The sequence below is a fragment of the Brachyhypopomus gauderio genome, chromosome 13 (genome assembly GCF_052324685.1).
Source record: "Brachyhypopomus gauderio isolate BG-103 chromosome 13, BGAUD_0.2, whole genome shotgun sequence".
Classification (NCBI taxonomy): domain Eukaryota; kingdom Metazoa; phylum Chordata; class Actinopteri; order Gymnotiformes; family Hypopomidae; genus Brachyhypopomus; species Brachyhypopomus gauderio.
The window spans coordinates 203,043-226,604 of NC_135223.1; the positions used below are offsets into that span (position 1 = coordinate 203,043).

General features: G+C 39.7%; 2 protein-coding genes across 2 annotated transcripts in view; one reads left to right on the plus strand and one right to left on the minus strand.

Annotated features, from left to right (window-relative positions):
• Nucleotides 1–2,338: 2,338 nt before the first annotated feature.
• On the plus strand, nucleotides 2,339–10,275 carry cavin4b (caveolae associated protein 4b). Its single transcript, XM_076971072.1, has 2 exons — nucleotides 2,339–2,985; nucleotides 9,224–10,275. Exons 1-2 carry the CDS (start codon nucleotides 2,620–2,622, stop codon nucleotides 9,809–9,811), a joined length of 954 nt encoding a protein of 317 aa, XP_076827187.1. The 5' UTR covers nucleotides 2,339–2,619; the 3' UTR covers nucleotides 9,812–10,275.
• A 5,003-nt stretch (nucleotides 10,276–15,278) lies between these two features.
• dnah5l (dynein, axonemal, heavy chain 5 like) overlaps nucleotides 15,279–23,562 on the minus strand; it is a 94,406-nt gene continuing 86,122 nt past the window's right edge. Inside the window, exons 69-79 of the mRNA XM_076970508.1 lie at nucleotides 23,156–23,427; nucleotides 22,523–22,687; nucleotides 21,860–22,127; nucleotides 19,163–19,284; nucleotides 18,772–18,931; nucleotides 18,313–18,500; nucleotides 17,862–18,050; nucleotides 17,524–17,656; nucleotides 17,219–17,427; nucleotides 16,753–16,974; nucleotides 15,279–16,226 (exon numbers count right to left, since the gene is read on the minus strand). Coding sequence (XP_076826623.1) covers nucleotides 16,005–16,226; nucleotides 16,753–16,974; nucleotides 17,219–17,427; nucleotides 17,524–17,656; nucleotides 17,862–18,050; nucleotides 18,313–18,500; nucleotides 18,772–18,931; nucleotides 19,163–19,284; nucleotides 21,860–22,127; nucleotides 22,523–22,687; nucleotides 23,156–23,427 — 2,150 coding nt within the window. The 3' untranslated portion in view covers nucleotides 15,279–16,004. The remainder of the gene's footprint in view (nucleotides 16,227–16,752; nucleotides 16,975–17,218; nucleotides 17,428–17,523; nucleotides 17,657–17,861; nucleotides 18,051–18,312; nucleotides 18,501–18,771; nucleotides 18,932–19,162; nucleotides 19,285–21,859; nucleotides 22,128–22,522; nucleotides 22,688–23,155; nucleotides 23,428–23,562) is intronic.

Sequence of the window (23,562 nt, forward strand, 5' to 3'; positions counted from 1 at the left end):
AAAATAAACCTCTTGCTGCTTGACCAATTCAAGTCTAGTTTGAGTGACAATGAGTCTTGGGCAGAAAGGATCTCTCACTCCTCAAGCAGAAGGGATCTCTCTCACCCCCCAATCAGAAATAATCTCTCTCACTCCTCAATCAGAAAAGATCCCTCTCACTCCTCAAGCAGAAATAGTCTGTCTTATTCCTCAGTCAGAAATAATCTCTCTCACTCCTCAAGCAAAAAAAATGATCTCTCTCACTCCTCAAGCAGAAAGGAGCTATCTCACTCCTCAAGCAGTTTGAATACACTGCGCCCATCTGGATGGAGTATGGAGTACCCATGCCAAGTCCTCTAGACTCATAAGCAATATTTTCTCACAGGCAGTCAGACTGCTTGCACACTTGCACGTTCAAACTACCATTCCTTTTATCCCTTTAGCCAACAGTCAATTATATATAGAAAACAGAAATGTGTAGTGTATTTGCAGTATTGCCTTTTTGCACTGTTGTATGCTGCTGCTTTATGTCAGTTGTAGCACTATTCCTCACTGAGCACTTTGGGGTAAGAAGGAATGACAAGGGTGACTTAACAGTTCCCAGCGACTAAAGACTTCCATTAATTGTTAGTAATAATTGCATGTTAATTAAAAATAAAGCAGAAGACAACCAACATGTTTTACACTAGGAGCATAAATGTGATTACGATCCTGCCCCTTTACCTATGTAAATGCCTTGCAATGACAGTGTATCACACTGTGCAGCTGTAATGGCTCTGCAACTGTTACAGATTGGCCATTTCTGGGGATAATGTCTATTTCAAGTCCTTCTACTGGGAGAAGTCCAGCCCACCCATCGTCCATAGACGGGATTCATGTTCAACTTTGGACTGTCCAGGTCCCATGTAACTGGCCTTTTAATACCTCAGGAAAGCAGTTTGCCCTCAGACAGTACTAAAGGCAGAGTGGGCTCTAAATTAATACAATAAACAAGCTGTAAAAACAGTATGATAGTAGTCAGAATAAATGTTTAAACATTTTATTTTTTTCTATAGTGCCCTGGTTAAAAATACATCTGAAATAAAGACAGTAATCATTAACCTGTGACATTTCCTTGGAAGGCAGTTACACACAAATTTGAGCTCTGCTGTCTGCATATGCTGAAATCATTTGTTTATTTGTTTAAATGGTACAATGGTTCACACAACAGATTGACAATAGGCAATAGGAATAACTGCAGCAAAGTTTCCATGGTGATTGGGTGGTAAATGTTCTGCTCTAAGAAATGGGTGTTTAGTAGTATCAAGTAAATAAAATAATGTGAATTAAGTTATCTTCAGTGGGTTATATGAAGAATCGATGTGTAATTATATATGCTTATATACAAGTTTAAGAGTTAAGAATAGTCTGCAGCTGGTAGTGTAATTTTATATGTTTGGACATCCCCCTTGGCGCAACACCAGACCAAAACCTTTTCCCTTAGGCAAGATCTTCTTCCTGTGGTTGCTGAGATAAGTGTTTGATGTCTGAAGTTATGCTTTTTAGTACAGCCATTTAAAAAATGCTCAATATTGAGTAGAATTTACATATTGCATGTTTTATAGGCATTTAGATATTGACTCATTTGCCTTTTTAAAATAAATGATACATTTAATATATTGTAAACTTAGATTTAAAAAAAAATCAGGTAATATTTCGTTAATTGATGGATTATGGATAATGGATGGAACTATTTCATAATTTTGGTAGCTCTCGGGTCTATTTAGAAATATGACAAGGTAAAAGGCATTCTGGCATAAGGCTAGGGTCGCATTTATTGATGGATTCATAATTGTAAACCTATTAAGACCTTCAAGTGTATGAGTAATTTCATAATTTAATTAGTAAGCTTGGAGAGTGCCAAGTCATGTAAAAGACAATAAAACAACATTACTAAAACTGAAGGTATGATTCTGGCAAAACATTTCCTCATAAAATGTATTGAAACTGTTTTTTGTTCAAGAAGACTCATTCAAATTAAAACAAGTTCATAAACAATACAAACTGGAGTAGAATTGTTGAAGGCAAACTGCTTCATACACTTTAAAAAAAAAACACTGGTTCATTATTTATGGATGTTTTGTTGGCATCATAAGTGTGGACAAAATTAAAGCACCTGTAGTAATGCAGTAATGTTTTCATGAGGTTATGCACATGAGTAAAAGGCACACATAATGGAAAAGCAACTCTGTAGTGGCAGAGACTGGTTTGACTATATTCAGATCTTAAAATGTGAAGGTGTCACCTTACCGGGGATATTTATAAATCAAACACCATTGGGTTGGAGCCCCTCGCTTCCCTCTATACACGCAGCCTCTTTTTAGTTGCTCGAGTGGTTACTGTCTGGCCTTTGAACCCCCGAGTTCCCCGTAGGGTGGGGTTTTTATCATCTTCATTTCCACAGTCCAGTGAAGCTCCAGAGGGCGAGAGTAAGAGTTCACCTAACAAAGAGTAAAACCCTGTACAACCCTGTCCTGGCTGTAAAAGGCAGTGGCCTGCCCCAATCCAGCATCTAGCACCCTGCCATCAACCCTAAGAAACTCATTTCTGGTCTCTACTCCACAAGGTAGGGCCTGAGTCTTGATTTCAGCAAGGACAGGGATGGCAGACAAACTGGGATCTGTTGTGGCTGCGGATGATCCTAATGCCTTGAACATCCTCTCCCTGCTGGAACGTGTTGCCGGGATCATTGACAACGTACAAGCATGCCAGCAGCGTATAGAAGAGAGGCAACTGGAGTTTGAGAACAATGTGAAGTGCATCCAGGCAGATGTAGCAAAGCTGACCAAGGAGCACAGCACCACCAGTAGTACTGTGGAAAAGCTATTAGAGAAAACAAGGAATGTCAGCTGCCACATCAAGGACGTGCGTGTCCGTCTAGAAAAGCAAAACCTTCGTGTCAAAAAGGTAGAAGAGACCCAGGGTGAGCTGTTACGCAAGAACAAGTTCCGTGTCGTAATCTACCAGGTAAGTCCTACCAGGCAAAATATACATTGTTTTTATTTGCCTGAATTATTGTTTTAATTGTGGTTTTAAAGCTATACCTTGAAATGCACTGAAAGAAGAAAGATTTGATTGATTACATCTTTTGGGGAGACTTTATATCTATTTTTATTAAATGTGTTTTTTGGGGAGATTTTATATGTGTTTTAGTTCATTTGCAAAGACTTTATGTTTGTGGTTTATGTCCCATTCTACACATTCAAACTTTAAAGGCCATTTATGTCTCCATGTGACTTTGGTTTATCTGGCTACCGGGAAATGCAAAGCCCATTTCTTTAGGCCTTGATCTAGTTCCATAGTGCTGGTTTTAACTTCTGTATTCTAACGAATGATTAAGGCCAGTGAGGTACAGCTGGTGTGCCACTAGTTCAGTCTACCACTAAAATGATCCCAGTTCCAAACAGCTGTATGACAGAAGGCTAATTGTTCACTCTGAGAAGTGGAATCCAGCAATAAACAGACTACCAAAAGATTGTGAAATCAAATGAGTTGAAATTAATAGATTTTCAAAGTCTAAAATACAGATAATGTTTACAGATTCAAGGCAAAATGGAATTGTTAGGGTACTCTGGCTTTTAGTGACTTTAACCAACTAAAACAAGCTGGTTACAATATGTAAATATTCAACAGTTGGAACATATACGACGCTCCTACAAATAGGTGAAAACAAAATTTATTCAACTAAACACCAGTAAAAAGATAATATGGTAGGACAGTGGGGTTTATGATTGATGTACAATAATAGAAGCTTTAATTAACAGACACATTTAGCAGATTGTTTCTCAGTAACAATCCAGTTGGCATTTTTCCAACTTTAACCTAATTTTTATCTCAGAAACACACTTCTCTTGTTTTAATGGTATTCATAGCTCTTCCAGCATTAGCTGTTCTGTTAGGCACTGCCTCTTGCATGCAACAGCTGACTAGGGTTATTCTGAGAGTTACTCTGTGAACACACATGTCCTAATATAGTACTACTGACTACTTTGATACAGTGTCTGTTACCAGTAGAGCATGAGCTGAGTCGTTGTGTGCAGCAACAACTGAAACTCTGTAATTACTGATCAATATGAGTCTATCAGTAGAACTTACAGTTACTTGTATGCTAATGTTCTGCATTCCAACAAGCAGTGACACTGTTAATTACACTAAGACTTTGTCATTAAAAAGTAATAAATGCAGAGCCTCACAAGGAACACTTCCCTCTACATTGAGAAACTGTGGTAAATTTCTTGGTGGCAATCATCTAAAATTTTTGATGTCACTTTACAACATTTATTTTATAATTTTTTATTTATCAATGCTCATTCATACCTAAAGGGTGCTGACGCATCCATGCAAGTACAAATGCATGAACTATCATTAAAATACAATGTGCTATTATTAGTGAGGGTGCAACAAGAGTGCACAGCTTAGCTGAACACTATTTTTTAAACCACTCTACTTTTATGCTTATTTTTAAGTCCCTAAAAGGAAAGGTGAAAAGCATAGATTCACTGTCCTAGTTAATAAATATTTTTCATATATTTCATATTTCTCACATTTCTCCTTCGGTCTGGCTCACTTTTGTTTTCTCTTTTATGCATTCATGATAAAAAAATGTCAGAGTGCTGCATGATGGGACTGCACATTAATCTGCCATGCAGGTAAGGCAATCCCTTAATAGAAGGAAAAACCTCTGGAAATGTTATGGAATTCAAATGATAAAATAGTTAAGAAAGGTAAACCAAATTTTTCACGGTAGCAACTTAATTGCTCACATAATAATAATAATCTGTATGCAGGCAGCAGGATCGTTAGGGTTCTGGACCCATAGTATTGTTAACCTTGTAAACCCTGTAAAGCTGCTTTGCGACAACTTGAGTTGTTAAAAGCGCTATACAAATAAACTTTGATTTGATTTGATTTGATCGTTGCAGCAAATTCTGAGCCCTGTACACTCTTAATGTCAGTGGGCCCCTATAAATGCCAGTAAACGAGGCACATGAGCAAAATGGGCCCCTCTCCCTACTCGGGCCCTGGGTAATCAGGTCCACTTTTCCTCCCACTACCACGCCCATGGCAGGCAGCATAGATATAACTATGGTGGCCCTGAAAGTTTATGGCCCTGAAAGTTTATGGCACTGCAAGCGAAAAAAGTGCTGCAAATAAGCAAAGCAAATTCATCAAAATGACATCACATTTTGGAAACACGTGGCAAATTCAGAAACGCTCCAACCACAACACAACATGGAAGTGTCCCACATCACAATGGAAGTACTTGTGGACAAATTATTTTACGCAGGGACTCTAGGTTTTTAGCCATAAACAACAGTTGTGTTATATAGTTTTTCATTAAGTTGAATGGAATTTAAGTAGTAAAGCATTTTAAATGTAGCTAGCTAGCTACATTTGAATAGCTTTATTAATTAGGTCCCCTAGCTAGCTATTTAGATATAAACTAAGTTGTGTTAAATGGGATTTTTAAAAATTAGAGTCCCTGCGTAAAATAATTAGTCCAGAAACACTTCCGTTGTGTTGTGGGCCACTTCCATTTCCGAAATGTAGCATGTGTTGTCATTTTAATACTTATTTTTAAATTAAAATATTTTAATATTTTCACTTGCAGCATGATGGGCTTTCAGGGCCACCATATATAACTATATAAGAGCAGTGCATTTGGGAAATGATATCTATGACTCATAATACATTATTTTAGTCACAATTACTGTTGTCTTACCCATCACAATACCAGTCAAGGTTATTCAGACTTAAGAAAGAGAATATGTACAGAATATGTACCAATACACTTTTCCTAAATGAACACCATTTCTCTTTTTAATGTGTAACAGGGCAGAAGGGTGATCAGGGGTAAACTGTGCAGGCTGTGCCCTAGTTTCTACTCACTAGAAAGAAACCCTCCTAGCACAATCCAAATGCTGATTAGGTGGAGCATCAAAAAGAGTTTAAAAAGGGAAGTACAAGTGAGCTAACCACCAGAATTATTACCAAACTAGGGCAAACAACTGAACAAACCAGGAACACAGGAGAGCACTCCGCAGCCCACTGGAGAAACAGTGAGGTGTGGACATGAAAGGGACAGGTGGCTCACAGATGGGATGGGTTTACAGGCAGACCAACCCCCACTCATGTCCACAACACCACAAAGTGCCTAAAGGGAAGAACGTCACTGCTAGCCACATCCAGAACTCAAACCTCAGTCTGTGCTAGAGGTCTTGACTGAAACCACTGACCCACCAAAAAGATGAGATTGTTAATAGGACAAGGAAGACAGACACTAAGATAACTGAAAGGATTGAAGGTTTCTTCCCCCAGACATGTAACATTCTCCAAGACTTCTCAAAAACTGTGCTTTGTTTAGCTGCTTATGAGTCTAATGTGCCCTGATTACTTTCTGACTCGTTGCTTCCCTCTGGTGGCTGTGTGCTAGCACAGCATACCAGCCATTACCAAAATGTTTTTACAGGAAATACGGTTATGCTTTGAGGCTGGGTTAATTTATTTATGAAAATGTAACATGACCACATACTCACAAGTTTTTTACAGGCTTGTAAATCATGTGTCATGTAAAATATTCCACGAGTAATGTGCTCACTGCTCATTTTAATGGTTATAATAAATTGTCATCTTGTATCTGAAATAGGTACCACAGAAACAATACTCCCTCTGTCAAAAAATGGATAATGCTAAATGTTAATTCTAAAATCACTTCAACAGACACCTGCTAATCCTGTGCTTCTTTTAGTTTGTAGTTTGTCCAACTGATCTGTAATATCAAACTGGATGTTGACTGATGCAATAATTTTATGGGTCATCATTTTGGTATACACAACAATAAATTATCATAAGTATCATGTTGAAGATCCAATTTTTTTCTACTCTTTATGTTGGCAATACACCCAAGATTAGCTTCTGAGCCAGCTAGTTAATGTTAGCCAACTAAGATTTTCAGGATTATTTTATCTGCTTGATGCATAAGCAAAATCAAAACTGTCAGCGAAGTTTGCCTTTTGAGCTAGCATGTGTAGAATTGTCATGTAATAACCTCTATAATTTATAGATAATCACGATTATCTATTATCTATTATTTAATAATCATGATTATCTATTATTAGCTAGCTAATAATATATGGCTAAAGAGTAGTTGATCATTTTTGAAGCTATAAATAAGCAAAAACAACAAGAACATGCATATTTAAAAAAAGCATTAAATGCCTAGTTAAACACATATGTACAGCTCCATCCTTTCAAAACAGATATATTTGCACAAAAAAGCAGTATGTCTTCATCCTGTCATCATTTGGCAGATCAACTGGTAATTTTCAGTGGCCTCACTTTTCCCTGATACTTTGTTTTTGTGTCAGCTATTCAGTTCTATATTATAGATTAGCAGTTTGTCACCTTTTTTGTTCTAACAGGCTTTACTCTTCTGGGAAGGCTTTACTCTAGATGCTGGAACATTGCAGTGAGGATCTAGTTACATTCAACCAGGACTGCAATAGTGAGGTCAGGCACTAATGTTGGATGATTAGCTTTGGTTGGCAATGCTGAGGGGCTTTATATGCCGGATGCTTGGAGGGGTATATGGTGATCTCAGGATCATGTGCACCAGAGTTGCACCAGATTGTCCCATGTTATTATTTTTTATTTGGATTGAATGTTTTATTTTAGAGAAAGAAAATAGATGGACAAATGGAGCAGCAACCCCCACTCTAAACCAAAACCCCATGGCACAAACCAACATAAAGCAATACTAAAGAGCTCAACACAAAATAGAAATATAATGTAAAACAAACCATATAATGAAAAAGAATGATGAAAAGCATGGATGTAGACTTTTGTTATAGATCGCAGAGGATATTTGATAAGTCAATAAAATGTATTCCAACTTTTGTTTTGGAAGTTTAGCATTGCTTCATTACTTTTCCATTGAAATGAAAGAGTTTGAGAAATAGGCTTCACCTATTTCATGCTACTTTCTAGAGGAGAAAGGACTGATAGCAGCTATCCAATTTGCAACATCTGCACAATATGGCAATACTACAATGACCCCCCTCATGCTCAGTGTTGAGACACAATGGCAGGTGGCCCAGTACAGAATGCTAGGATAGCCCTTGGTGCTCACAGGTACCTTAAAGTCATTCAACACTTGACTGAATTCCAGCTGGCTGGCAAGGTTTGATTCTATGGTCATACAAGACAGTAAGATGAGTTTTTTTAATGCTACTCTAAATAACTGCAAATGACAGATTTGATGCAGGCACCAGTAATTTTTTTATTTTTATTTTTTTTGTTATAGCAATAATTTAGATGTTTTTGTTTAGTAAGAGAATGCTTGGCGTTCATTTTATATTTACAAAAGGAGTATATGAGCCTTTTCCTGGAGTTGTTAGTGGTCTTGTACATTGCTCCAGAGGCCACTGGGCGGTGTATGGACATACTGTATTACATTTCTGAAGATAAGTTACATTTCATTTTACTTAATTGTTTTAGTGTTTTGTATATCATCTATGGAAGTGCTGCTTCTACAGTCTTTGAGCTTGTATAATAGGGTACTATCATTGAAGATATCCTACAGTTATTTGAATACTACTTCTTTCTAGACTTACTCTGAAAACTATTGTTTATGTGCCTTAAGCAAAATGCCTGTCAGTAATATGAAGCCCATTGAAGAGCAATGTTGGAAGTGCTTTGAAGACGTATGAATAATTAATATTGAGTTGAATTGTGTTCATTTTAAATTTTAATGTTTGTGTTCCTTTTGTGAGAAGAGTCTGTGATAATTATCAACGAAGTTAAGATGATGATGAAAAAAGTACTGCAAAGTTTTACACTAATGCAATTTAGGATTGATCCAACAGTGCAATGTACCTCTGCATAAAAAATACATTTACTACAGCTACAGCTATTTATTCCGTTTCAGACCAACCACAATTAGCTTAATTTTTAGATAAACAAAAACACATTGAACACAGTGAAGTTTGTGTGTTCTGAAACTCAGAATGAAAATAATGAGAAAGATTCTAGCTTTTTTTTTAAAGGAATTTTAAGAAAGTTTTTAAGAAACTTCCTTAAAATTTCTTGAAAATTCCTTGTAATAAAATATTCATGACAAATCCATTTAAGAGACACCACACACATCATGTGCATGTTTAATTTATCAAGAGCAAACTGTGAAGTTAAATACATTTTCTTTCTGCAGGGTGAAAATGAGGTCCCGGCTGTTCCAGCCCCAAAGGGCTCCCCTAAAGGAGCAGCAGGTGGAGATGCTTCCATTACTCCAGATGTGCCAGATACCCCAATTCCTGACTCAGATGAGGAATATATGGTCGTTGAGGAAGCTGACTCCACTGCTGCCAAGTTCAAGAAGACCGGCCTGAAGCGCATTGAGAGTCTGAAGCATGCCTTTTCTCGTGAGAACATGACCAAGACCAAGGAGAGCCTGGGCACTAAGGTCAACAAGCTGGGTGAGCGCATTGTGACGGCTGAGCGGCGTGAGAAGATTCGCCAGTCAGGAGAACGCCTAAAACAGTCTGGTGAGAGGCTCAAAGAAACCATCACCAAGAATGTTCCAGCAAAGCTCAACCTGAAGAAGGAGAGAACTGTGGCTGAGGGTCAAGAGGGAGCCGAGGGGACCACAGAAGGTGCAGTGCCAATTCCACCACCCAAGGGCCGCAAAACTAGTCCAGATGTGGCTTACACAGAACCCACATTGAAGAAGGAAGGAACAGAGGAGGGAAAATCAGAAGAAACAGAGGTGCCAATGTTTGATATGAAGCAACTTTCCTAAGCAACAAACCAATCTGTTCAAATGAATGTTTGCAGATTTGGTAGCTTTTGGGAAACATTCTATAGGACGTAAGAAGGCTAAAAATTGATCTGGAGAACACAGGCCAGGCTGAACTGTAATGTAAAGAAGTTTGGAGAAGTCATCTAAAAGTGGCTTCACGGATAGTTTTTCTCATAACTGATGGAATTAATACGTACCATATAAACACAGAATGTTATCTTTTTTAACATTTGAAATGGACTCTTGAAATGGAAAATGGATGTTTAATAAGTAAAGTGAAGAGAGAATGAATGCACTGTGGATGTTTTCAACAATATTAGATTATATGTAACATACTCCAGTATTGAATTGTATTCATTGTTTTGCATGTAACATTTTTGCGTGTTTTGTTCTCTGTGCTACTAAAGTACAAACAATCAATTGAAAACCAATGATAGCCCTTTTAAATAAACTAAACTCAATCAGCTGGTCTCTGAGAAGTTTAAATAAAAAATAAACATACATACATGATACATATTTGCACATTGGCCACGTTATTAGGTACACCTTTAGTTGGACCATCTTTTGATTTCAAAATTCTTTAATTGCTCATGGCATATATTTAACAAGGTGCTGAAAACATTCCTCAGACCCATATTGACATGATGGCATCACACAGCTGCTGCAGTTTTGTCGACTGGATGTCCGTGATGCGAATGTACCATTCCAACATATCCCAAAGGTGCTTTGATGGATTGAGATCTGCTGACTGTGGAGGCCATTTGAGTACAATGAACTCATTGTCATGTTCTAGGAACCAGTTTGAGATGATTTCTACTTTGTGACATTGTGTGCTATTCTGCTGTAAGTACCTACCAGAAGATGTGATCATAAAGGAATGGGCATGGTCTGCAGGTAGGCTGTGACACACAAACAATGCTCAGCTGGTATTAAGGGGCCCAAAGTGGCCCGTTTCCCCACCATCAGTGGCCTGAACTGCACTGTAATAATCCAAGTTCAGAATTGTTATGGGAATAAAAAATTTTTTTGTTGGCACAACAATATAATATATGAAAATAGTGGCCCAAAACATAAACATATGTCGTATCACAAAGTATATAATTTTTGTTCTTAGACTTAAAATGTTACTTGTAGTAAATGAAAATAACTAATACTGGATACTGGATACTGGTCCTCGTATTAGTATGCAGTACAGTTTCTGGTATGCGACAAAATCAAAGCATGTGAATGTGTAACCACCAGAGATTAACACTTTTTAATCAGTTTTTAGAAGATGAGAGAAGGCAGAGAACATTTTAAGAACTATCGTTATAGCTTTCATTTAACATTTAACTCAGACATCTAAGAATAGCCTACCACACAGTTTTCAGTACCAGTATCCATAGGGCAAAATATCAGTACCAGCCTACAGTATTTTCAACTCGTTCTTGTCCAATACTGAAATTACTGCAATTTGCTACACATATGTGAATCTACTAATCTTTTAACACATGTGAATAAAATAAAGCTTGGGGCAATATTGAATCTTGGATTTTAGTTGACTTTTGATTTTGCAAAAAAAAAAAAAAAAAACCCGAAAAAACACACACATGAAATTTAAAATTTTATATATTATCAATATGATGCATATATATTTTTTATTTTGCAAAAATAATGAATAATGAAGAGTTGTAAGATACATCTCACAGATGCGCCGGGACACATCATCAGTGATGTAACCTGGAGTCATTGGGTGTTTCGGGTCTTTCAACATCAGACATCCCCAGGCGACCCGACCGGAGGTGATCAGTCTCCGGCCTGTGTCCCAGCAGCGCTCGCCCATGGATCTGCCCTCTTATTCCATAGCCACCTGTCTGTGGCTGTCTCAGCGACTTCAGTTGCGGTTCTGATGGCCTTTCACTTCCCCTCCTCTGTAAGGCCCAGCACTGAGAGAACTTTGCAGAGGGACTGCCCTGCAAAACCTTGGCAGCCCACCTCCAGAGGTTCACAGAAAGTTTTCCAGCCCTGCCTCTTGCACTCATCCACCAGTTCCTGGTACTTGGCCCATTTCCTTTCGTTGGCCTCCTCCATACATCTTCCCAGGAAACGGTGAGTTCCATTCTGACAAAATGATCATATCCGGTTGTAGATCCGCGTAGATGTTATCCTTGCAGGAAACTTTAGTTGTTTGCCTAGATCTACTTGCAGTTGCCAGTCAGCTGTGGTGGTGAAGAGACCTGACCTCGCCCGTGGTTGTTTGTTGGGCTTCTCTGCCACTCTGTGGAACTTGATAGTCTGCACCCTGCCGTGGCTCTTGATGGTGCTGATGGCTGCAGCTATGTTGTCAGCAACTGCCTTAAAGACCTGGTCGTGGCGCCAGCGATAGTGCCCTTCTCCCAGGGTTTTTGGGCAGCTGCTGAGGAGGTGTTCCAAGGATCCCCATCCTGGAGACTGGAGAAAGGATGGTGTTTCGGATTTTCCCCAGACGTAGAGGTTACTTGGGCTAGGTAGGACGTCATATACGGCCTGAACTAAAAACCTAATGTTATGAACGTCTACTCTCCAGATGTTGGACCAGGTGACCTTCCGTTGCAGAACATTCTCCCACTTAGTCCATGCACCTTGTTGCCCCATTCCCACCATCCTGCTTGTCTGCTATTCCTCCAAACCTGGCCGCACCTCCTCCTGAATAAGGCGCTGTTGTTCTTTACCCTGGGCCTTATCTGCCCTGGTTGCCGGGAAGTAGCCCACACCTGCACGCCCTGTGGCTATGGACCCCACCAAGGCTTTCTGCCTCAGCCGCGATTCCGCCATCTCCAGAGCTTTGTCTGTTCTCCATTTTCTTCCTGTTCGTACCTGGTTACCAGCAGATGCCACCTTCTCATCCCTGAACTCCCTGTACTGCAGGATTTCCCGTGTTCTGGACACCTTGAATTCTTCAGTGAGTCCACTGAATGGGAGCTGCAAGATGGTACTGCAGCCATACAGGGCAGAACTGCTCAGATTGCGAGGCCAAGCCATCTTCACAGGAAGCTGCTTATCTTCCTCTCTATGGCCTCGATTGTTGTAATGGGCACCGTATACGGCCAGCGGCCACAGGATCTGGGGCAAGATGGAATGCTGATAAATCCCTGGTAGGCCTGATGTATCAATGCGCCCCAGCCAGTCCTCCAGCTCTTTGTTGGTTCTGAGGATTGATGTGGAGTCTTTGAGGCTACAGTCAAAGTATTTCCCCAGGCTCTTAACTGGCTGCTCTGTGATGGATGGGATGTTGGTTCCGGCCAAAGTGAAATGAAACTCATTTCATCACCATACTCCGTCACTTTTCCCCTCTTGAGAACTAGAGACCTAGATTTCATCCTTGCCCATGTGATGAGTTTCTCTAGGCCTTGAAGGATCCATCTGCTGCCTGGGACAGATGTAGTGGTGACAGTCAGATCGTCCATGAAGGCTCTTACAGGGGGCTGACGTACTCCTGATTTTGTTCCCTACACTCCACCTCTGCAGACTTGACTATCATGTTCACAGCGAGGGCAAACAAAATGACAGAGATTGTGCAGCCGGTTATTATGCCTTTCTCCGGTCGATGCCAGTCTGATGTTCCTGACCCCACAGTGGCTCTTATCCTGAAATAGTTGTAGTAATCCAGGATAATCCTGTGACTTTGCTGGGAACATGATGCCGCAGGAGTGAAAGCTCAACAAGCTTATGCGCTATGGAGCTGTACGCATTGGCTAGATCCAGCCACAGTACCGTCAGGTCTCCCTTTCCTTCACGTGCCTCCCTGATGAGCTGTGTCACCACTCCTGTGTGCTCCAGACAGCCAGGCACTCCAGGAATCCCCCTTCTGCACAGAGGTGTCAATGTAGCCATTTGTCAGGAGAAACCTAAAGGTCACTATTAAAGTGCCAAGTGTGTCCAGCATTTGTCCATTTCCAGCATGTGAATATATAAAGGCTTTGGTCAAAGGCAGACTGCACAGGGCTGGAACCGACATATGAAAATCTGCACTAATAAGTGAAACTGACGCCCCTGAATCCATGAGCATTGACACTTCTGTGCCTTGCACCACTCCTCTGACAAATGAAGTGGGGTTCTTATTGCTCACCCCACTGCTGTCTATGTCACCATTATATGTCGGAATCTCTTGGGTGGTGTCCGGGCCCTAACATCAACTACATCCCATTTCCCTACTGAGCGGTTCTGTGGGCAGGCTGTGGTGACAGGAAACGCATGCTACGCCTTCGCTGTTCATCCTCACAGCAAAGACCCACTCCTAGGCTGGGGCTTCGTCATACTGCTGTCTTAAGAAATGAGGAATAGACTGGTTGATGTTGTTGTTCATAATGCCTGTAGCTGTTTCCACGTGAAGGTGTGCGATCAGGTGTGTGACCTCTCTGAGCTTCATTTTGTCCCCTAGACTGGCATCCAAGCTCACCACAAGTACAGCCACAGTGGGAACTAGTAGGTGAATGAAAATCACACCCCCTTTTTTTCTTCTCCCAATGACGCAGCCCGCAGCCTCCTATTCTCCTCATGCATCTCATTCAATTCCATTCTCATTGCATACATTTCCTCAGTAAGTACGTCAAAAGCTTTCCTCAGACCGTACTCTGTACTGACTGCACAGCCGCCTTCTCTCCATGAAAGAAACTGTTGGGAGTGCATACCCACACTTTCTGCTTTGAGGGTTTCTCTGGCATTCTCACAATGTCCTGGTATTATCAGAGCCTCCTCCAAGTCAGTAGCCCCCTGCTCATTGTATTTAGCTTTTAATGCTGGGTCCAGTCCTGGCAAAAAGTGCCAAGTTTCCTCTCTTTGCGCCACTTCACCATACTCTGGGAATGCCTGTTGAACCAGCCTGCTAACGACCGCAGAATACACTTCCAGACTTTCTTGGGGTGCACACAGACGGGCAGCAAGGTTGGCTTTAAACCGGCCTATAAACTGTTTCTGTCCAAAAGCTTCATTAATCCATTCTCTGACAGCTGCATAACCAGACTGCACCACTGCAGGACAATAGTCCCACAACAGAAATGCAGCTTTGTTTTTTATTCTTTACTTTTGTTTCAGTGATCTAGGACACACTGTCACGGTTGGTTCCTCCTATTTATATCTCTTGTTTTCGGTCTTTCTTTGTGGTTCATTACGTTGCTCTATTCCTGGTTGTATGTGTTATTCTATCACCCGGTACGTTTCTTGGTTTTGGTGTCGTTTGGTTTGTTCTGTTCTTTCTCGGTTTCTGTCTTTTGGTTAATTTATTTGAGTCTGTGTGTGTAGTCTGCTTGTTTAGGTTGCATGGTTTCATGTTATTTGCCTGTACATTCATATGATTGTGGTTTTCTGTTTAGTTCCCACAAATATCTAGTTTATCTTAGTTTCTTTAGCTTTGTCGTCATGCCTCGTCCCTTTATGTTATATTGCTAAGCTGATTTACTTTCATAATCAGATGTAGAGAAATGGAAGCGGTCACGCCAAGTCTCAGAGAAAAAGGAGGTTTTAATGCATAAAGTGCGCAAACCAAAAACGCGTGACAATACAAATGAAGGATACAACTGGTACAAAGACAAGACATACTGTATATAGACAAACAAGTGACTGTCAGGTGGTGAGGATCATAGGCCCCGCCCACCTGAGGAATGAACACAACGTAACATCAACAAGAGAACTGCTGCTGTATACGGGGGCGACCAGCAGGGGGCCCGCCATACCGCGACAACCTTCACTTCTGGCTTGCTCATTAGGGATCTGGACCCATACGTTTGTAACGCTGCTTTGTGACATGTTGTTGCTATATAAATAAAATGTACTTGATGGATGGCAAACAAATAAACAACAACAAAAAACAACCTCAAACAATAAAAAAACAAAAAATGTACTATTCCATTAAACTATATTAAAACTAAATAAAACTATATTAATGTTGTACCTGTAACACACAACCCATGACAGCCAGGTCTCACAATTAACCCACAATATTCACTGAAAATAGGCTTACAATAGTACAATAACAACAAGTATTAAATCTTCACTGTCTAAGAGATTAATGGGCTAATTGGTGTCAAACAACATGTTTATGATTCCTGCAATTTTTTGTACTATATCAGACAGACATTCTTAAGTGGTCTTGGGGAGACATTTTGAGTTGACGGTGTTTCAGTTAAGTATGAAGTAATGTGTTCTCCCCAGACTTGTCTCAAGTAATACAACATTGTTATTTATAGTCACAAAGTAAGGCCACCCCCCTCAGTGTCCACTGGTCTGGGTTTTGTGTGGTTCGGAGAGAGATTGTGAAGATGTAGTTGAGATCAGTGCGCTTGGGCTTCTTATACACTGGACAGGGGTAAAAGCTGATTCCCTGGAGTCGCTTGATATCTGCTGTACTGCCACTGTTCACAGCATACACATGTACCACTGGCAGAGGTGTAAAGAGAACCTGCAAACACAAAGAGGTGATGAAAATATTTATATCATGTGACAGTCCAATTACAGTAGTCACTTCCAGTCTCCATGTTACACTGTACAGGGACCATACTAACTGACACAAACATATACACACAGTCCCTACCCTGCTCCCAGTCACCCACTTTTTGATTTAATGCACACACCTGTCCCTTGTTCATCTCGCAATTTTAATCCCACAGAAACTCCTCTGATACTGTACTTTTTTCTACCTGTGTGTCTACACCTCGAGAGATCCCTGCCAACTGCATGTTCGATGTGCTTGTTTATGTATTCTGGTGTCTAAAGTTTCTCAAGAGGTCCCTGTTCACTGTCCTTGTTTTGTTTGCCGTTTTCCTGCTCATATGGAGTTTACCAGAGATACTCCTGACTAATACTTGCACCTATCCCATTTCACACTAATCCAAAGGCAGAACATAACATACACACCTTGCAATATAGCTTGATATATTTTCAGTGTAAACTTCTGAAAACTAGACATTCTTGCATCTTCCACTTACCTTTGGAGGGGATTCTGCTATCTTGCTGTTCCGCTTGTCCCAGCCTGCGCCATCCAGAAAGAGTCCATAAATGTAAACGCCTCCTACATCTCCTGGTGGTGGTCCTGTCACATCTTCCCTCATCATTCTTGTAACATTGTTAAGTAGCACAACAGTGTCCAGGGCCCAACCTTTAGTCAGGTTCATACGGGTTGTTTCTTGACGCATAGCAGTTAAGAAACCCTTACATCAAAAGTACAAATTGAATTAAACAGTGGTACAACTCTGAAAGAACTGTAAAATGGTTAAAAACAGGAAAAATACAATTATGTAATGAACTGTTCACAAGTGTGTTTGCTTAGATAACGGGGTGGGGCGGGGGTATTGGGGGATGGGAAAATTTTAGGAATTATTCCCTAAACATAATTGGCAATATTTTTGACAAAGCACCCAACTGAGGCTTAAGAGCAAACATTTTTATACCTACCTGCGGATTAAAAAATCCTGTCAGCCAGAACTGATGGGGACGACTGTTAAAAGTCCATGTGTGGAATTGCTGGTTCCTTTCAAGAAGCTCCGTAAACCAGAAACCCAGAGTGGCTGCTTGCCATGAAATTCTCTGCCACATCTTAGGAACACGAGCATCATATGTGCTGTCGAGAGCATCTCGAAGATCCTCAGACATGATTATAGTTCCTTTTGATAACAGGCAAACTTGGCTTAAACAACCAAAAATTAAAGGTTTATGATACCATAAACTCATCTGAATGTCAATGAGAAGATGAAATGTACCTTCAATGGCAAGTTTAAGGTCAGACAGAGTGCTTCGCACACAGCTTATTATGCGCTGCATTCTGTCAATTTCCTGGTGCAGAAATATTGTCATTGGCTGGAAGAGTCCCATTTTCTTCAGATGATTCTTCACCTACATGACAGCATAAAAAAACAAATCACATCTTTATTCTGATTTCATATTTGTATCTGTTTTCTGAATAAAAAATGTATTGTAAGACAGTTACTTCCTTAACCTTTTCACAATTAGTTTTAATTCTAAGCAATATAGATATTTCATAACAATTTTTCTAACACAATACACTGCACATATTTTTGCACTGTTCAGTGAGTTTTACTTCATGAGGAACATAGTCAGCAGGTAGTTTCTCCAGCATCTCATTGGCTAGGCGCAGAGCGGTAGACTCCCTTGTCTCATCTCCGCCACTGCTACTGTCCTTAGGCTGGATGCTAATGATCGTGCTTAGAATCTCATTGGCCATGTTCGTCTGGCAGGTGATGTCAGCATTTGGATGAAGGCCCAATACCTGTTGTATTCAATGAAAATCTGTTGCTTGCTATTTATTGAAAAGTATGTGCTCTGATTATATATTGTGTATAAGAATGCCATGTCTCTTCAAATACATTGTCCCTTAATCCCTTAACAACTTCAAATGATTTTGTGCTTAATACAGTATTCATTGATCCTAGTTAATGAAAATATTTAACTTTACAACTTTACCTAATTACCTAAAACCTAATTGAAATCTAGTCACAAATACATAGCACTCTTAATATATATATTGTTACCTCAGGTGTGTCAACCAGTGGAAGAGCGTCAATATGGGAATGGTACTCCTGTAATATCTTAACCTTTGGGATGGTATACCCTTTGTAGAAACAAAAAGTATCCCCAAACATGCTATCACTAAACCAGATACGAGTGAAAGTATTAAGCAGTCTCTTGTCCATATCATCTGTGACTCTTCCTCCATATTGTACCTAAAGGGCAAAGAGAAACCCCAACAGCTCTCTTTACTCTCGAGCGATTTTGATAATAGAAAAGGACACGGAACAATTTATTAAAAATATACATATTTTATATATAAGGTACCTTCATTTATATCCTGAAAAGATTAGGATTAAAGTTAGGATTAGGTTAAATCTCATGACTCTACTTGTTAAAAGACTAAGAAATGCATTCCCCTAAACAGATTCACCTAAATGGCTAAACTAGAATGCATTCAGTTGATTAAAAACAAGTAATAGGTACTTCTCCAAGCATGTAGCGCAGACAGCTCCAGTTGACACCATGCTTTACATCCACTGCATCCAGGTGATTCTGCACAAACTGCACACTGGCAGTGAAATCTGCCTGATTGAACTCATAGGGAATGTTCCATCCCAGTGGGCCAAACTTGCGCCTCTCCTTATAGGGTAAAAATAAAGGTTAGAAAGAAGAATGAACAAGAGGGAATAAAGAACAAGCGGATCATATTAGATGTAAAACAATATGTAAAAACCTGAAGAAAAATGTGACAACTTTAGAATGAGCCAGTACAATCATTGGACTACATATCAAATCTGACCGATATAGTGTTTATTCAGACTAGGCAAAAGTCAGTGCCAAACTTTGGTGTGCAGGAACAGTGCTCTTGACCTGTACAGTGGTGTTGAGGAAGGCCACAGCATAGAGTAGAGGTCTCCACTGTGGCATGTTGGTGATCTCTAAGTGCTCCTGTGTAATGCTGTTGTAGGTCCTCCTCAGCCCTGCTTTCACACCTTATACCATGGCACACACCATGTGCAAAGAAATTAGATTAACATAGAAATGCATTTTCTAATTTAAAAAATCATTTTATTAATAAAGACTCCCATGATATATATGGCAGACTGTACCAAGCAAACAAATCCATTTTACTGAATACCAACTACGGTGACTGTGTGGAGTCTCAGCTGTAGCCCAACACTCTATTAAGATTTCTTCTGTTGTCTTTTTGAGTCATAATAACTGTCCAGGCCTGTTCAATTAGGAGTTACAGGTGTATGATTTCTCTGAAGAATTCCTAAATTGTGTGTAATTTGGTTATAGGTTTGTATTTATATTTAATTTTGCCTTTTTTTTTATTAGTTTTCATTAATGTTGTATGATTTGAAGCCTCTTAGCATTTAGAGCTGTCAGTCTGTTGTATTACTGCTTGCACTAACACTGTGAACCTGTTTCCAAGACAACTGCAGAATGTAAAAGGCATTAACAACCACACCTGAATGAATGTAAAAGACATTATTATATTGCACGGACCTCCTTTTGGCTTTAGAGCATTCAAATACAAAAATCTGGAGTCTTCACATATGCACATTATATAATGCAGGGGTCGGCAACGCTGGACCAGCATCAGCAAAAAAATAAATAAATAAAAAATCTCAGACAGAGAGCACGATCCTCCAGTCGAAATCACTCCTCAACGCTCTGCACTCAGCTCCCGGCACAGACCCATGTTTAAATTTAGCCTAATACAAATCAGTTAGCCTACCTGATAGCGTTACAAGAGATAACAGAGCCTCCGGTTAAAAAAACAAAGCGAGGGCATTTCAACCCTGGATGGAAGACTATGGTTTGGTGTATGTCAAAGATCGTACTGTGTGTACACTGTGCTATGACAACGTTGAGTGCCGAACTTCCAGCACTAAGAAGCATTTCGAGACAAAACACGACAAGACGTATAAAGACCCTGCCGAAAGTGCCGAAGCTGTTAAACGTGCCATGGCTATGTATGGCAAACAGTCCAGCTCTCTTAAAGTAGGGTGACTAAACGTTCGTATTTCCTGGGACATGTCCGTAGTGCGCGACTCCGCACACCTCATGCGAACCTGTGCGAACGGCGGAGGCGTTTATACTTGCCGCATCACATTCTTTGCAGTGTTCTCCAAAACGATATGTGGAAGTATAAAGAAACACACCTCAAAAACAGGGGAAGGAACATTTACCTGACGAAAATTAATGTTGCATTGTGTTCCAGGTCTGAAACGTGCTGCAATTTAGGCTAAAGTGAGGGCAGCCCTGTTCTTAAAGCCAAACGATGCAGTTACTAGCCCTCTGATTTTAGGCCACAGGTGGGTTTCTGCAGACTGTTGGTGATGCCCACGGACTAAGCAAAGCTGACGTATCTAAATGTGTGCATGCTGTTACTATATATATATATATATATATATATATATATATATATATATATATATATATATATATATATATATATATATATTGGTTTTCATGCAATTGTAAACATTCCTGGAGTTGTTGGTGCAGTGGACGGCACTCTGATCCTCATACACACTCCCAGCCTCTTGAGCCCAATTTATACCTGCTGTAAAGCCTTCTCTGCTGTGAATATACAAGTAATATGCAACCACCAATGCCTCTTTATGGACATTGTAGCCAAGTGGCCTGGGAGTACTCATGACTCCATTTGGGCCAATTCTGGAGTGTGTCAGATGGCTAGGGTTGGTGCATTTGATGGTGGACATGTACTAGCTGACAGTGGGTATCCACTCTATCCACTCTGAAGCTATATACTCCTGTATCAAATCCCATCATATCTCTTCAGTATCTGTGGGGCCCAGTATCCCCAGGGGCTACTGACCCCTACTGCCACCCCACTGGGAATTGTAATTTTAAGAGAAAATATTTGTTTCCTTTCATTCTTAATTTGTATATGGACCCCTCTGATAAAGCCTTGCTCACCCTTTGACCACCATTTGAAAAAAAGTCTAGCTCTGCCACTGATTTGACCTCCACCAGTCTTAGTCCTCTCCTTTCTGAGTTCTGTCCCCTTATTTTGGCTTGAATACAGAAGTCATGCCACATGCCATGCCTGATCTATTAATTCCACTACATACACTGATATTCTTGGCAATATTGTCCCATTTTTGTTGTTTTTTTCTTATACTTGAAATTTCAACACTTATTAGTTGTTAGTTTTTATGCTTGTCATTTTCCCAATGATACTTTTGTTTCGTAATAATGGAAAAATTTATGTAAATCAGTGGTTCGGTTTTTGACTAGCAGAGCTTTTCCAGTGCAGATGCAGAGGCGCAAAGAACTACTACTACTACAAAGAACTACTTAGAACTCGTTCGTAAATTGGGAGACTAAGAAGTCTTTTGGGAAACACTCATAAATTTGGCGTTCTTAAAGGTATGTCATTCTTAAAGTTGAATGGATTTAGATTTAAAACACAGATTTAACAACAAAAAAATCATTGTCCTTTAGCTGCCTTTCCTAAAAGAATAACTGCAAACCAGACTACTATTATTAAAGCAAATCTAAAACCATTTTACAGCTGGAGAATGTGTGCACCTTGTGGAGCCTCATTAGTAAACTTGATTGATGACTGGAGAAAGGAGATGGGGAATTTAGGGTGTACTTCTGTTGTCAACCAAACCCTGAAGCTCTCCTGGATGTTATCCGCAGTAGTGACAGATTCCAGAAGTTCATCCAGGAAATCCAGACCCAGATGGCAGTTCTGCAGAAGCAGCCATCCTCCATCTGACATGCTGTGGACTAAGAGCCTCCGTGCATGAACCTCCTGTCCTTGTCCCATGGAAATGGGCCTACAGGGAATATTCTGCAAGAGGCCACAGTGCAAAGGGCCAAAAAATCTAAAGTAAATCCTATCAAGGTAAGTAATGGATAAGAATGATAACCTTTGAAACAACACTTTTCTTCAAATAATCAGATTTTACACACAATGTTGCATCAATATTTTGCAGAGAGGAACTAACTGTAGAAAAAATGCTGATCAGAGCCAAAAAGTATTAATGTCAAACAGTTTCTTCAGTAAGTACCATAAGAGAATCCCTTGAACACATTTTTAAAGTACACATAGTATGCATGCTTTGATTGATAAATATAGTCAAATCTTATTATCAATCTAGAACAGGAAAGTATTCCGATATACAAATAAAAACTTTATCCAACAAAATGTTAAGATAATCTGGTTTACCCAGTGTGGTGAAATACCTTTGTCTTAGCAAGTCTCTCTATATTTTCAGTAGGGTCTGATCCCATAGAGAGAAAGCAGATCATAGGTGTTCTCTTATCATTCTCTGTACACATGGCATCCATGTCCAGTATCACACCCTCTGCATATCTGTGTCCTATTGATTCTGCAATGTATTTCCGTGACTAACAAAACATTAAAATAAATATATTTTAAAACACACATATGCTCTTCTGTTAATTTCAGATGCACTTTTAATACAATAACAATGTTGCAGTAGGCATATTGCACTCATTTGTCATTTGCACTGGCGGTAGTTGTTTTTAAAATATTATTAATATTTAAAAGTAGTTCTCTGCATTACTTTATGTAAAATTGTTTAAAAATCTTTTTTATTTCTTGTATATATATATATATATTCTTGTATATATATAATCTATATTTATTTCTTGTTACACAATAATATTTATAATTAATTCGCTTTTTATTTGTTTCTTTAATACTGATACAATCAATCTGATGATTGATGATGCAGGGGGCACCAACCAAAATCTCTCCTAGAGCACCACATTGGTCAGGGCCGGCTCTGCAAACTGATGTGTAGCTAAAGAATCTAAGAGATAAGAGTTATGCTGGTAATTAAAATAACATACCTGCGCAATAGTACGATCTGGACACCAACTTCGGATCAGTAGTAGTTTGTGGAAGGCATCAAGAAGGCTGTCATAGCCATCTGGAAGTGTGGCTTCTTCTGGGGCTGGTTCATCAAACCAGCATTTCCAGGCTCGATCGCTGTGTGCCACTTGGGCCAGTAGTTTTGTGAAGGGATGCAGACTAGATAAGTGCACCAGGTTTAGCCAAGTCATATCCAGAATCCAACGCTTTGGCTTTGGCTCCACTGAGTTCATGTCAAGAGACGCTCCACCTAGCAAGAAAAAACAAACCTTAATCTACATTTAAATGTGGTCTCTGTAACAATTGCACATTATCTGTTATCAGTTATGAACAGTGTTGGGAACGTTACTTTAAAAAAGTAATTAGTTATAGCTACTCACTACTT